This window comes from Dendrobates tinctorius, unplaced genomic scaffold, assembly GCF_039654945.1.
Source record: "Dendrobates tinctorius isolate UK_male_01 unplaced genomic scaffold, ASM3965494v1 ptg000007l, whole genome shotgun sequence".
Taxonomy (NCBI): domain Eukaryota; kingdom Metazoa; phylum Chordata; class Amphibia; order Anura; family Dendrobatidae; genus Dendrobates; species Dendrobates tinctorius.
In genome coordinates, this window is record NW_027361675.1 from 38,755,828 (window position 1) to 38,770,834 (window position 15,007).

A 15,007-nucleotide genomic window follows, 5' to 3' on the forward strand; every position below is an offset into this window, starting at 1 on the left:
ACACACGTGTTAAAAACAATTAAAAAGGACAAAGGAAGTCCATGTAACACCCCTGCATATAATAATCACATACAGCCATAATAGGTATAGAGCCCTTTTTGTATCATTAAGAGTACAGACAATGAAAAGCCATCACAATACACCATGTGTGCAGAGTTTTTTCTGAGACGTATGTAGTCTCCAAATTGATTCCTATATACCAGCCCAATGTACAAACTTTCCAGGACCACAATTCAGGAGCCTGCAAACAAATAAGGCTGTTAAAAGTGGCACTTCCCCTGATGAAGTTGCTTTAAGCAAGCGATACGCGTGTGGTTGCTCCTCACACCCCTGCTCCATGTCTTCAGCCCTGTGTTAACTTTATTTTGGATGCCTATGGGCATTATTCCCTTGGCTATCCACAGACTTCATGGGTGCCTGGCCATCCACCAGCACATCATCTGGCAATATTGAGCTGGCTTTCAGGGTTTTTGCTCATTAGGTGGTTCAGTGAGTATGTAGCTACAACTTCTCTTACATTTTAACAGCCTTATTTGTTTGCAGGCTTCTGTAGGAGGGGTGTTGCTGTGTTCTTACCCCTGAAGACACCATTGCGTCAATATAGTGTTATGTGAATAGTGTCATGCGTTTCTGTGCATCTAGTGTGTAATGTGATATGGTGTAGTATAAGTACTGTTAATATAGCAATGTAAAGTATAATATGCATTACATAGGGGAACTCGCCAGGGGTGCCGCCTCTCCCCGGCCCTTTTTGCTCTGGCAATCGAGGCACTGGCAATATTAGATCGACCCCCTCATATTGCTGGTATAGAAATAGCGGGTCGAATTGATACCATAGGCCTCTATGCTGATGATATGATAATATTCATGGACAAAGCAGAGGAAACTCTGGAGAGAGTGATTACTACGGTAAATAAATTCGGTAAATATTCTGGCCTATATATAAATTGGGAGAAATCTGCTTTGATGCCACTTTCCCATGCTCCAATGCCACGACTTGAAACTCTCTCATCACTGCCCATTGTAACCAGTTTCAAGTATTTGGGTGTCCACATTTCCCAAGACAGTAAGTTCGATTTGCGACTTAATGTGTATCCACTGCTGGAGTTGGTTAAGGCCAAGTTTGCGATCTGGGGTAAACTTCTGTTGTCTGTGGCTGGACGCATCAATTTAATCAAAATGATATTACTCCCTAAGCTTAGTTATTTTCTACAACATAATGCTGTAGTGGTGCCCAGATCCTTTTTCGCTAATCTGAATTCCCAGATCACATCTTTCATATGGGGGAAGACCAGGCCCAAACTTAAATTATCCATTTTGCAGAGACCTAGGAAGGAGGGGGGGGCGGCGCTACGGGACTTATTTTTGTACTATTTGGCCGGACAGGCCAAAGCCATGAACACATGGATGCCTGGTGGTCACCTTCCTAATTCTGAGAATCATCTACTTCATGCCGCACAGGTTGGTTGCCCGCTGGGATTTTTGGAGATGAGGAAAGTAAGTGTCCCACGGTTGTTGCTTACCCCTGCTTCGATTGTAACGGTCGGTGTGGAGGCAGATTAAAAGGGTGGTTGGTTTTGAAGATATCATAGCTGAGATGCCTCTGTGGAATAATGGTTACCTTCCAGCGTTACTTGAGCACCCGTCTGCTGAGTTTTGGACTCAGTATAATATTTGCACGATAGGCGATCTATATGATCATGGAACTCTGATGTCTTTTGAACAACTGCAAGTTAATCATAATGTCCCGAGATCACAGTTCTTTCGGTATCTACAACTGAGGTCAGCTATTTAATCGCATATAAGGTCTGCAGGTATAGATATTGTTATTTCGTCTCTACCCTTGATAGGGATCCTTAAGTCTCAGGGCCCCCAAGGTCTCATCTCCTCTTTATATACATATATGCTGTCGGTGGGGACAGGACCTGCTATAGACTCCGTTAAGAAAAAATGGGAGAGGCTCGTTCCGAATGCGCAAGGAGAGGAGTGGGAAGAAATACTGGAGTCCTCAATTAAGGTGTCTCCATCTGTTAATAACAGGATGATCCAATTATATATTATAAATCAATCATATTTGACTCCAACTCGACTCTTTAAGATGGGCCAATACCAATCATCGGAATGTTTGAGATGTCATTCAACAGATGCAGATTTTATCCATATGATCTGGTGCTGTCCTGTCGTTGCGCAATATTGGAGAGAGGTGACATCATTATTAACATCCTTGGTACAGGTTCCTGTTCCACTTGAACCGCTGGTCTGTCTGTTTGGGGTCTGGGACGAGGAGACATGGGATCAATATGTTGGGATCTTTCTACGGGAGACGTTGTTTATGGCACGAAAGGTACTGGCATTAGGATGGATGGGAGGCTCATCTTCCTCACTCGGGTCCTGGGTTAATTTAGTGAACTCGATCATCCCATATGAACGCACACTATATCAAAACAGAGGGTGCCCGGGTAAATTTGAAAAGATTTGGGAGAGGTGGAATTCCTCTCACCTCACTTTGTAGAGTGGAGATGTCACATAACAATAAAGGATTAAGTGTGTGAAAGTAGGCTGCGGAATAGTTTAGGTTAGGTTTATGTTTTTGTAGATGTAGATTTGGCTAAAAAGTTAGGCAGATCTCATTACACAAGTAATAATACAAGACCATTGTGATTCAAATGACATTATATTTCGCTTTATTCTGTATACATCTGGTATGCACATTTTGCCTTATACTTTAATGTCATATGAACATATATATATTTTGTATTATGTTTAATATTATATACCTGTATGTATACTGTATATCTGTTTATGACTCAATAAACGAATTAAAAAAAAAAAAAGTATAATATGCATAGTGTGTGTATAGTATAAGGATATGGACAATAGGCTTAGTACATTCTGTTAAAGGATAGTATCTGTAGTTAGCTGAAGGTACAAGATAAGACACAGTTAATGATTGGAGCTAACCTACAGTGGGAGGGGGCTAGCGCTAGTGCAAAGCTTGCACTTCCTGATAGTGACTCAGATAGGGAAGTACAATCACAAGGTCAATTCAAGTACAGTGGGCAGCTTGGGCCAGTATGCACCTATCGTTCGAGGCAGTGGGAGGCCGTTCTAGAATCTTGTGCGAATATTGCGTCAATGTCAGGAGCTCAAGGCCTGGCATTGGGGCTGAATGGCGCATCGGGTCCTCTGGTGCACAGGGGAAGATAGATGTGGAACATTGTGAAGGGAAGGTAGAGGATCCCGGGTGCACTGCGGAACTGGACAGGAAATCCTTGGGTGTTATGAATGAGTCACCGGAGGAGAAAACAAAAATACAAGCTATCGGATTGCAGACCCCTGATCCTATACACCACAACTAACAGTAGCCGTGGGGGGTTCCTACGGTGCCCTAGACCCCTCGTCACAGCCGGAGAACTACATAAGCCTAAAGAAGGAAAGGGGAAATCTAAACTGCCCCAGAGCAGACCCCAAAGCAATAGACAGCCCCCAACATGTATTGTCGGTGAAAAACAGATGAAAACACAAACACAGACAGAAAGACAGGCTGAGCAAACGATGGGGCCCAACAAACTAGATAGGACAGGACAGAAAAGATGCTGGCTGCAATCCGCAAAAAACCCTACCAAAAATGTCCCAACCGTCTGATAGGAAAAAGGCCCTGAAGTCGCTAGACTTCAAAATCACTATATCAGTACTCAGGTATATTCTGAAAACAGAGCAAAGAGATCAACTGATCAGAGACAAAAATGGAATTCAGCCAGTCCCAACCAGGACTGGCTGAATACAAACACTAAGGAAACCAGACAAAATCTCATGGAATAATAGCAGGGCAAAACTTAGCTTTTAGTAGACAGGAACTAAGCTGGATGCAAGAGCTCAGAGCAGAAAGGATCACCAGCAGCCCAGCAGGGCGTCGGCTGCCTTATATCCACTCAGAAATTCCAGATGTCCAATCACACTCCGCCAGTTCAGATGACAGGTTCTTCCCATCCCAATCAATTTCACTACCTCTCTTCACCAGCAGAGGGAGTTCATCAGACATCAAAGGTGAAGGGGAGAATGAACTCACAACACTTGGGGCTGACGGAGCCAGTGGGCATAGTGATAGTCCAGGAGGAATGAATAATAGGGCTGAAGATGTGTTTTGCTAAGGAAGTAAGGAATATGAAGAGTTTGCTCTATTCCACATGTTACAATATGATGAACTGGAACTGTCCAGTAAACATCTGTTGGTTAAAGTGAATTTGGTATCACCAGAGTTGTGAACAGCGGCTCCTGATAATTGAGGCCTGGAAACAGCAGAAGCCTGCAGTCTACAAGTGAGTGTAATGCACTCCGCATCTGACAGCACACTGGGACACAGTTTTCCTGTAAAGTGCCAGAGCGTAAGCGAACATTAGCTTGATCATGACTACCACTCTCAGTCACTTTATAAAATCATACAGCCAGTGTTTGATACATGCTCTCTGTGGTTTGGGTAATGTGTTCACTGTCAGATTCCCTTTAATATTTCCAGCCCTCATTACACCATCCAGTGGATTGGTTATAGATACAGTATATATTCGCAAGTGGCAGATTTGTTGCACACATTTCTGACCAGGCCTTGCAGAAATCTATGTGCTTGGCACCAATATGACCAATTCAGGTAGTACACGGCGTTCAGAGCCGCTGGGGGGCTCCATGTGCTGATGTACTTCCTGTTTGACATGTCTCTGCCATGTGATTAAGACCTAAGTGTATCACTGTGTCATTTCATGCTAATCTTACATGTTCTTTGAACAGTCTTTCTAATTCTATGCGCCTGTTTTTTTTTTGTTTGTCACAGCTTCATGTTCAGTTTTCTACTGACTCCCGGGTTCAAAAGATGTTTGAAATCCTGCTGGACCCCAATACTGAAAAAGAGAAGAGGGAGAAAGTGAGTTACAGGACACATTTTTTTTTTGAAAGTTGGCTTTCGAACATCAAATAGGCTTAGATATAATGGACAGAAATGAAATACGGCACCGATAGAGGTGCATGGGGTCTTACTGTACCTTCAGTTAAATATAAAGTCATACCGAGTTTTCCGTTCATCATATTTTATAAAATAAGACACAAAAAACACATAGCCAACGTCATCAAATTTTCTTTTGTTATTCATTGTTACTTTTAAGGTAAAATAGCTTTGTACATAGAGCACCCAATTTAGCATGGTACTGGATGTCCCTACACAGCTTCCTGCACATGAAACAGGCCAATCTTAAAATGTCATTTCATTCAAAATATAAACTAGTGTTAGGTTCGTCGTCATAGTAAGCATTTAGTTAGTACTGCTATAATATTTCTCTGTACATTAATTCTACCTTAGATCGAATGCTTTGCCTGCTTAAATCATCATTCATAATGCTAAATTTTGGGAATTTTAATAGGCTTAAAGGATAGCTTTATCTACAAACATAGCCCTTTACTTGTGCATGCAAGTAATAACAAATGATGAATGGAATAAAAATGATCAGCAGAGATCGCGATAAAACAGATGTGCAGTTCAACCAGTGCTTAATATTTTATTATGCATCCACCTTTTTTTCGCAGGCTGTCAACAATCTTATAGTTCTGGGCAGAGAGGAAGCTGGTGCCGAGCGCATTTTCCAAAACAATGGTGTAAACCTTCTTCTGCAGTTAGTGGCAACTAAAGATACGGAACTAATTCTCTCTGCAGTGAGAACACTGTCTGGAATGTGTACTGGGCATAGAGCACGAGTAAGTCTTTGCATATTATTTTATGATAGGTGCACACACATTACCTGCCAACTTTTCCCTGATAGCAGATATCGGATAAATGTAAAGGCCCCATTACATTTAGCGATGCACCAGCGATCCTGACCACGATATGACGCGGTCAGGATCGCTGGTGCATCTCTAAATGGTCACTAGTGAGCTGCCAAACAGGCAGATCTCATCAGCGATGCAGCAGCGGTCGGCGATCGTACTCACCTGTCAGACGCAGCGAGGGTGACGTCTTCCGCCTGCATCCATGGCTCGCTCGTCGGCGCCAGCAGGAAGCCGACAACGAGAAATGGACCAGGCCGATCTTGCGCGATCAGCAATAGCCAGCGGGGAGCCGGTCGGAGGTGAGTATCACATGTAGCGAGATCTCTAGTGATATCGCTGCTGCGTCACAAAATCGGTGACGCTTTAGCGATATCGCAATGTGTAAAGGGCCCTTAACATGTTGGATTTTAACAAGCCCAATCCTTTATTTGGGCAGGAGATAAGCCTTTGTCAGAAGAGTCTGTAAGAAACCTCATCCCCTCTCCATATTTAAATTAAAATCATGCTTTGCCTAAAGGAGCAGGCATATGTATGGGGGAGTCAGAAAGAATAGCTCTTATGCGTTCAGACGATAAATATTAAGCACATTTAGAAGTAAGAACATTATATTCAGGCTCGGACTGGCCCATGGGGGAATAGGGGAATCCCCCGGTGGGCCCCTGTGCAAATCTGGGCCCCCAACCCCATTTTATGGGCAGTACTTAACATATTTCACATGACTTACTCCGTACAGAAAAAAAGCAGCATCTCATTATTCAATACCCAAACTACCCAGCTTATTATTATATAGAGATACAGGTACATTTAAGAATGAGGGTAGTGCAATATTTGTATACAGGTGAAAAGTGGGCCCCCAAAGTTATTGTTACTGGTGAGCCCTTGGCACCTCAGTCCAACACTGATTATGTTGATTGAATATTATAAAAAAAGGCAAACAAAATTTTTACTGCAAGTGTAATTGAAGGTAAACTAGGAGTAGTAATTAACAGTATTGTAGTATTAATGTAGAAGTGGCTGCTAGTGCAAGACAAACTAAAGGTGTTGAAGTATATTTAATTCTGTATCATACAGGCAAACCTTGTCCAGCCTTTGCGTATGTATGTTGTGGTCTACCAATGTGTAATGCAATTAGCATTTTATTCTACACAGGCCGCTGTTATTCTGCATCTTGTTGGTTTTGATCGGATCTGCCGCATTATGGCTATGGACAATGAAGAAATTGCTCTAGCAACATGCAATCTTGTGCAGAATATTGTGGACTCTCTCACAAAAGAGGATCGGAGAGAACATGGCAAAGAGGAGGCTCTTGTACTAGGTAACGCTTTATTACCTGAAAACTGTGCGTATAACTATTTATAGCTTCATGTAACATTTATATTTAAAAAATAATGATGGTCACCATACAAACATAATCGGTTTCTAAATACAGGGCATCCAACAAAGCAAATAAGTTGTGATAGTGTAATTAGTATTAAGATGTCACAACCTGGATTGGTTAATGCTCTCATATAGTTACCGAGATGAGAAGGTTACAAAAGACACAAATCCACCCCAAAGTCTAATTGTGATGTCGGGATCCCTCAGATTACTCTTTCATCTGAAGGACCGATGTTCTTAGGTGTGAAGCACCATATGTCTCTAATCAAAGGCTCCGTCGAGAAGAATAACACAGACACGGGCTGTATAATACCACTCGGGATGCCTCTCAAGACGCCTCTGGCTTATCAGTTAGGCTTCCGTCTTTTATAGTAAAGAATTTAAACATTTAAAGACATGCGCAGTACAAATGATTTTACAACTTGTTTTCTACAAAGAAAGTCACTTAGGCGAAAAAGCAGAGGTATTTGACCTTGGTTCACAAGGGAGATGTCTGAGACATCTTCTCGAAGAACAGATAAGGTTTTAAACAAGAGAATGCAACATAGACAGAACTCAATTTAACTCCTTCAGTTCCTATCATTCCCCCCTTTGACATCTTCATTTTCCACAATCTGGAACACTGGATCCTGCAACAACAGCGGATAGTGGCTCGTTCACCAGGTACTATCCCAGGCCGACGGGTTGCCCAAGGGAGACAGGTCTTCTACCTTCTCCATCCCCCAGATACTGAAGCCACGTCCATCATTGCAAGAGTACGCTCCTTCATGCCAGAAATGAGATGTCAATCTAGGACTCAAAGGAATAGTAGTTAAATTCTTGTTGTTTACAGTCAAACTTCCTTATCTATTTCTACATCTTTTCTTGCATACAGAGATACACCAAAAAACAAGTTTCAATAGCACATATATTACGAAGATACAAACAACAATACGTAATAGACTTAGTATAATCCCAGTTATCCAGCCTCCAATACCCTTAAACCAATTAGCTGGATTAAGAAAGGAGAATGTATCTGACCACCAACTATCCTTAGTACGATCATTGTCTTTATCGTACTGATCTCTAAGTTTTTGAACATCCTCTATTTTCAATTTTAACTTTATAATGCTGTTGGGATCTATATAATGACAGCAAGCTGGTCCGATGACTTGACACATACCTCCTTGCGCTGCAGTTAAATAATCTAATACTATGGTATGCTGATTAGTGACTATGATGAGCTGATTTTGGACAGCAACGGTGGTGTTCAATATATCCAATATATCCCATATTTGGTCATCTAAGTAATCTGTAGCCCTGACTAATTTATCCCACATTTGAGTAATCATAGGATAAATAAAAATAGAACTGACAATTTTATTAGCCACACTCATCTGCACTATATGTGGTCTCCCAGAGAGGCGAGGTGTATTGTCAGCAGCTCTTTTGTACAACGTGTGTTTAGGTATGCTCTGAGTATTCAACTGGTCATTCGGAATAACAAAGGTAGCTGGAGTCAAACGACCCAGAGTACAAGCACCTTTTACCCCTACTGGCAACCATTTATATGCATTGTCTCCACATATCCAGTACATGTCACTAGGTAGGTCCCATAGGGCTGAATGTTGTAATACCAGTCTATGAACTAAATCTATGAACGCAGATACATTCTGAAGCATACACCAATTTGGAAGTTGTCCTAAAGGGCTACAATACCCTACATCGGGATTTCCACAGGTGGGAGTTCCTTTCTCATATCCAGATGACTCGTTGCAAGGTATATTACTCTTATGCTTTGTTAATTACTGTGGCTAGTTTGCAATGCGATGAGTGGATCCAGGTTGGTCGTCCTTCCAACTTAACAGAAGTAGGCGTTGTTAGGAGTACTTGGTAAGGTCCTTGATATCGGGGTTCAAGGGTCTTTCTGGAGTGTTTCTTGACATATACGTAATCACCAGGTTGTAGACAGTGAGTTCCTTCCACACTATCTGGATCTGGAATGGAAGAGAAAACTAGAGAATGCATTTGAGTTAAATGCTTTTGCAACTGGATTACATAACTTGTCAAATTATCCACATTGAGTGTTAAGACCTGTGGGTAGTACAACCCTGTGTTCGGTGGTCTTCCAAACAGTATCTCGAAGGGTGACAGTTTAGTTTTCCCCGTGGGTGTGTACCTTACTGAGAATAATGCTAATGGGAGACACTCTGGCCATGGTTTATGGGTTTGTTCCATGGTTTTCTGTATTTTCAATTTTAGTGTCCCGTTCATTCTCTCTACCTTCCCTGAACTCTGTGGGTGGTAGGGTGTATGAAATGCTTGTTCTACACCTATCATTTGCATTACATTTTGCATTACCTCAGCAGTAAAGTGTGTACCTCTGTCTGATTCAATTGTTTCAGGGACACCGAATCATGGTACTAGTTCCATCACCAGTTTCTTTGCAGTAGCTCGAGCTGTAGCCGTTTTCACCGGATAGGCCTCTGGCCATCCAGAGAAGAGATCTACACATACTAGGATATTTGCATACACTCCTACCTTGGTAGCTGTATGTCGTCAATCTGCCGTCTCTGAAACGGGTAGAGAGGCCTAGGTGTCGCTTTCTTAGGGACTTTTACTGTTTTACCTGGGTTGTGCTGTGCACAGATGAGGCATGATTGTACAAGTTTCGCGGCTGCGCAACTGAAGCCAGGAGCGATCCAGAAGGCATCTACCATGGCACACATGTGACTTTTTGAGGTGTGATTGGGGCCATGTGCTGCTTGCGCCATGATTGGGAACAGGGACTTTGGTGGGCACATTTTATCCTTATTCTCCCATACTCCATTTGAGTTCAGCTCAGCTCCCAGTCTCCCCCCGGTGTACCTTCTCTGTTTGGGCAGCCTTTTGCTGGAGGGATTTCAGGACATCTAGACCCAATGTGGCTGGAATACGCTGACTCCCCGCCACCGTCCACTGCTCTCTCTCTAGGCCGCCTTGTGCTATTTTAGCAGCCTCGTTCGCCCTTCTATTGCCCTCTACCTCCACGGAGTCACCTTTGTGTGTGCTTTTACCTTGACAATGCCAACCTGGACTGGTAACATCAATGCCTCCATCAATTGTTTCACCAGCTCTGCATTTTTAATGGGCTTCGAATCTGTGAAAATATTAGTGACTTTACCTGCAGCGGCTCTACACGCCTCAGTGAGTGCCTTCAACTCTGCCTCCTGCGCCGACATGTGAGGAGAGAGTGGTTCCGCTCGGATTACCTCATGTGAGGATACTACTGCATATCCAGTGTAGAATCGTCCATCCTGGTGGTATCTGGGGCCATCTACAAAAAAGAAACTCAAAGTCTGCATTAGGAACAGGTTTTTCATGAATGTGTGCAAACCCAACTGTCTCCTGACTCATCAGTTCTATGCAGACATGTTCATGCGTCATGTCAAAGTATCCTTCCTCACTTGCCAATACGGTCACCAATTCCCCCTTTTCTGAATCCACAGGCAGGAGGGTGGCTGGATTCAGAACGTTACATCTTTTGAGGAGTGACATACTCAGGAATTAGTAGAGCACACTCAAGTCGGAGCTGTCTGGCCATAGACAGATGTTTTGGTTGAACTTGTAGGAGTATGGCATGGATGTCATGTGGGGAATAGATTGTCAAAAGAAACGTCAGTGTCATCTCACATGCCTTCCCTATTACGTCTCCACTTTTTTCCTTGTGCTCCAGCATACATGACAGGTCGTTTTATTGTCCTTGTTTGCTCAATTTCTTTAGCTACCTTAAGGAGGTCTTTCGGATCTACATGTCTCCATTCAGGTCTGGCTGTCTGTACTGCGTCTCGTAAGTCTTTGTTCATACCGTCAATGAATGCATTCACCAGTATTCTAACATCAAGTGGGTTTATGCAAATGTACCCCATGTCTGCCCATTTCAGCTGTAACCGTCCAAAGTACATCTCTACACTCTCTCCTTTTTGCTGTGTCACATTAGTCAGGAGTACAGACTGCTCTGATTGTTCCACTGCAGCCCATTGTCTTAGTGACTCACAGTACGTCTCCCCAGATCGTGCAGATTTATCATCCATGCCCCAAGCCTGATTCTTTGTCACATCTGTGTGTCTTAATTATATGATCTAGTGCGTCACCTGCCTTTAAACTCACCAACCTCTCTAGGTCTGCCCAGGTACACTTATATGTCTGCTGTACTTCCTTTATGTGTCTGTAAAACGGGAATGGTTGGTCTTCAGGGGCAGGCAGCTGCTTCAGCAAAGCTAGCTGGTCAGAGGGGCTCCAGGGATAATGCACCTGTATCTTTCTTATTCTAGTCACACTTCTAGGTCCTGATGGGGTTGGCCGTCTGATGTCTACTGTCAGCTTACTCCTCAAGGGCCAATGTCCCCACTACCCACTATCCACACTATTATGTCAGCTTCTTATGATCTTGTCTGGATAGGATTTAGTGCAATTCTCTTAGGTCAGTAGCACAGGTCACACAAGTAGCTATTCAGTCTGGATTTGTCTGAGTCTGACCACAGTGTTTACAAGTCCATCTGTTTTGTCTGGGTCTCTGGTTACACTTTGTCAATCAAACATTCATAATACACCTTCCACACTGCTGCACATTCTCAAGCATCATTTATTCACTTGCTATTTTCTTCCCTTGTCTGTGCCTTTTTGTACATCCAAACATTCACACTCTGGTATTTTTGCCTTTTTCAATATTTGTCCCACTTGTTTTACTGCTTCCTTCCTTCTCTGTCTCTTGTAATTTGACACAATTTGCTATACAAATCAATCACACAACTAGAAGCAGGTTCAAACACATTAATGACCAAGCAATCACTTACAATTCCCTTCTAAATTAGGCACCATATCTTACTTTTAACTTCCAATCTTCAATTAAGTACTGTTGCTTTAAAATGCACAAATCTTTCAGCGCGTACCTTACGGATAGAATAACAGAGAATTTTGAGCACAGCTCACACTCAGCAGAGATAAGAGCGAAGGGAGAAGAAAAACTGCGCAGCGCCATCCTTCACCCCTCCCGTCAGAATGCAGCGTCGTCCTTCACAGAATTCTGTAGTTCTTTAGACTTATCAAAATCAATTTCTACAAAGAAACTCAAAATCACGGGATTTCACTGTAAGGGCAGATAACTGTATAATGAGATTAACCATGCCTTGCCCTTTTTCTGGCCAAATGCATTCAGGAAACTTTACAATGTAATGCCACATATAACACGAACTATATCATTACTCAATTCATTCAGTCTCAGATGTAGATTTGAAATATCTATAACGCATCTGTCTGGGATTCCACCACAACTAGAAAGGTCTCAAATCTCTTGACACAAAAATGATGTGTGATGATTCATTCATACGTGCTCATTCACTGATTTTTTTTTTTTTTTTTTTTATACTCAATTACTCATCTCTCATCTTATTCAGAGGTTCTCATAGACATATATACAAGGATTCACACAGCCTGCCTATCTTGCACTTTGGATTTGATTAATACTTTTTCCAGGTTCTTTGCTGCACTACTTCCATATCTATCCTCAATTATATCACATAACCGATTTCCTTCTTCAGGTGTCTTTCCCTGACTGTTCCCCATTTTATCTTTTATTCTTATCCTGTTTCTCTTGTTGTCTTCCTGTTAGTCCCCTGCCTTAGGTGGTGTATTGGGTAAGCTCAAGACTAGGCTCTACTATACCTCGTTACCTTCTTCCTAAGGTGCTAACAGGCTAAATGGAGTGTCTGTTCCTCGGTGTACTACGTGTTTCGTGTACTTATATGCTATGTAGCATCCGAACAGAAATACTCCCACAACACACAGGATTGTAAACAAAGTGTCCATCTATCGGGGTTCTTCAGTCATATCCTGTCACAGGCTCATTTCACGGTCCTGTGCTCATTCGGTCACACTCTTATCTGTCACAAGGTTTATTCGTAAAGCGTGTTGATTTAAGCTTAGGCGGTGACCTCCCCGAAAGGACGCTGTCACATGACCCAGTTAGGCAATATCACCACTCTTTGAACGAATACCTACTGTGCAGCTTATTTGTCTACTTTTCACAGTCCTTCAAATCAAGGCAGTCACTCAACAACCTCCTCTATTCCTAGTGCGGAATCGTCTATTGTGAAAAACTTGTCCGTCCGGGCTGCGCAGTATGAACTGTTCACCCAGCCTTATATTCCGTAATGTCAGACCTCTCCCATTTTGATTTGCATCAGCTCTTTTTCTAAAAATAGCTGTGCACAGACAGAACCTACAGTAAGTCATTCGAGCAGAAATTACATATGCGTGTCACACCCGATTTCCTCAGAGTTCTTATATGGACCTGATTTTACGGCCCCCTCCTCTACTAGATTCCCCTTTATACGGACCTTAGTTATAATGATAGATTATGAAGAGCAGAGAAGAGAAAAATTGATCTCTTACCTGGCCAGGTGTTTAGGTCTGCTGTTCACAATTTCATCAGTAACTGGAGTGGTCTGTAGATCGGGTAGTCTTGGAGAGGTGCCTATATCAGGTCCCTGTTTCGGGCGCCAGGAAACTGTCGGGATCCCTCAGATTACTCTTTCATCTGAAGGACCGATGTTCTTAGGTGTGAAGCACCATATGTCTCTAATCAAAGGCTCCGTCGAGAAGAATAACACAGACACGGGCTGTATAATACCACTCGGGATGCCTCTCAAGACGCCTCTGGCTTATCAGTTAGGCTTCCGTCTTTTATAGTAAAGAATTTAAACATTTAAAGACATGCGCAGTACAAATGATTTTACAACTTGTTTTCTACAAAGAAAGTCACTTAGGCGAAAAAGCAGAGGTATTTGACCTTGGTTCACAAGGGAGATGTCTGAGACATCTCCTCGAAGAACAGATAAGGTTTTAAACAAGAGAATGCAACATAGACAGAACTCAATTTAACTCCTTCAGTTCCTATCAGTGATGATCCAGTAAAAGACAAGAAAAATATTCTTAGAAGGTAAATTGCCTCATTCAAGGGGAAAAAATAATCCAGAATAAGATATTCCCCCAAAAAAATCCAAAGATCAGTATTCAATCTCTAGAAATCTACAGTCCATAACTTGTGATATTATATTTTTCAAGAAAAGCAACCAGGCCTTTCAATTAATTATCATATTCTGTTAGAGTTCTAAAGTCTCAATGCTCTTCAAGTAAAGAATCCCCATCTATTGTGATGATGAAACCTTCTTCACCTAAAGTATGCTCTTTCTCCATGGTTGAAGTCCTAGGTCGAAAAGATTTCCAGTGTCCATTCTGATATTTGTACAACACTTGTAAAATACTTTCAGCCTAAAAGCTGTGATGGACTCATTTCTCTTTGTCTGTCACGACGGCCATTAGGTGTGACGCTTCATCCAGGGGCCCAGAAAAAGGAACCCACTCCAACCCTGGTGACGAAAGTGTTTTAATATTTAAATATAGAATAATTTACACAAGACTGATGAATGCCATGGATCTAATTACTGTGGATATAACCTTATATTCGGTCACTTTATTATATTGTCCTCCTCTTTGGTTATTACCTTAGAGGGTTTTATGCCATCTACAAATACTGAAATTCAACACTGATAACTGCAGCCCAGTCGGATTTTGGTCCAAATGTACTATTCTCTTTGAATGTACAATAGACCACTAGTTGTCTATTTTATTATTTTCTTTCCATTTTTTATTTTCTGCTCCACTGCTTATGCATAAGATCCAAAAAGAAATTTAAAGGGGGAATCCAAAGTTTTAATTAGATAGTCCATCAATATTAGATTCATGTCATCAATCTAAAATGTATTGTCTATCCTAAGTATAGGCCATCGATTCAAACAAG

General features: G+C 42.1%; 1 protein-coding gene across 2 annotated transcripts in view; it reads left to right on the top strand.

The window, feature by feature from the left end:
- Positions 1-15,007, top strand: part of UNC45B (unc-45 myosin chaperone B) — a 56,774-nt gene that overhangs the window by 27,592 nt on the left and 14,175 nt on the right. For both annotated transcript variants that reach the window (XM_073573529.1, XM_073573539.1), the window contains 3 exons: positions 4,826-4,915; positions 5,572-5,739; positions 6,961-7,126. In XM_073573529.1, coding sequence (XP_073429630.1) covers positions 4,826-4,915; positions 5,572-5,739; positions 6,961-7,126 — 424 coding nt within the window. The remainder of the gene's footprint in view (positions 1-4,825; positions 4,916-5,571; positions 5,740-6,960; positions 7,127-15,007) is intronic.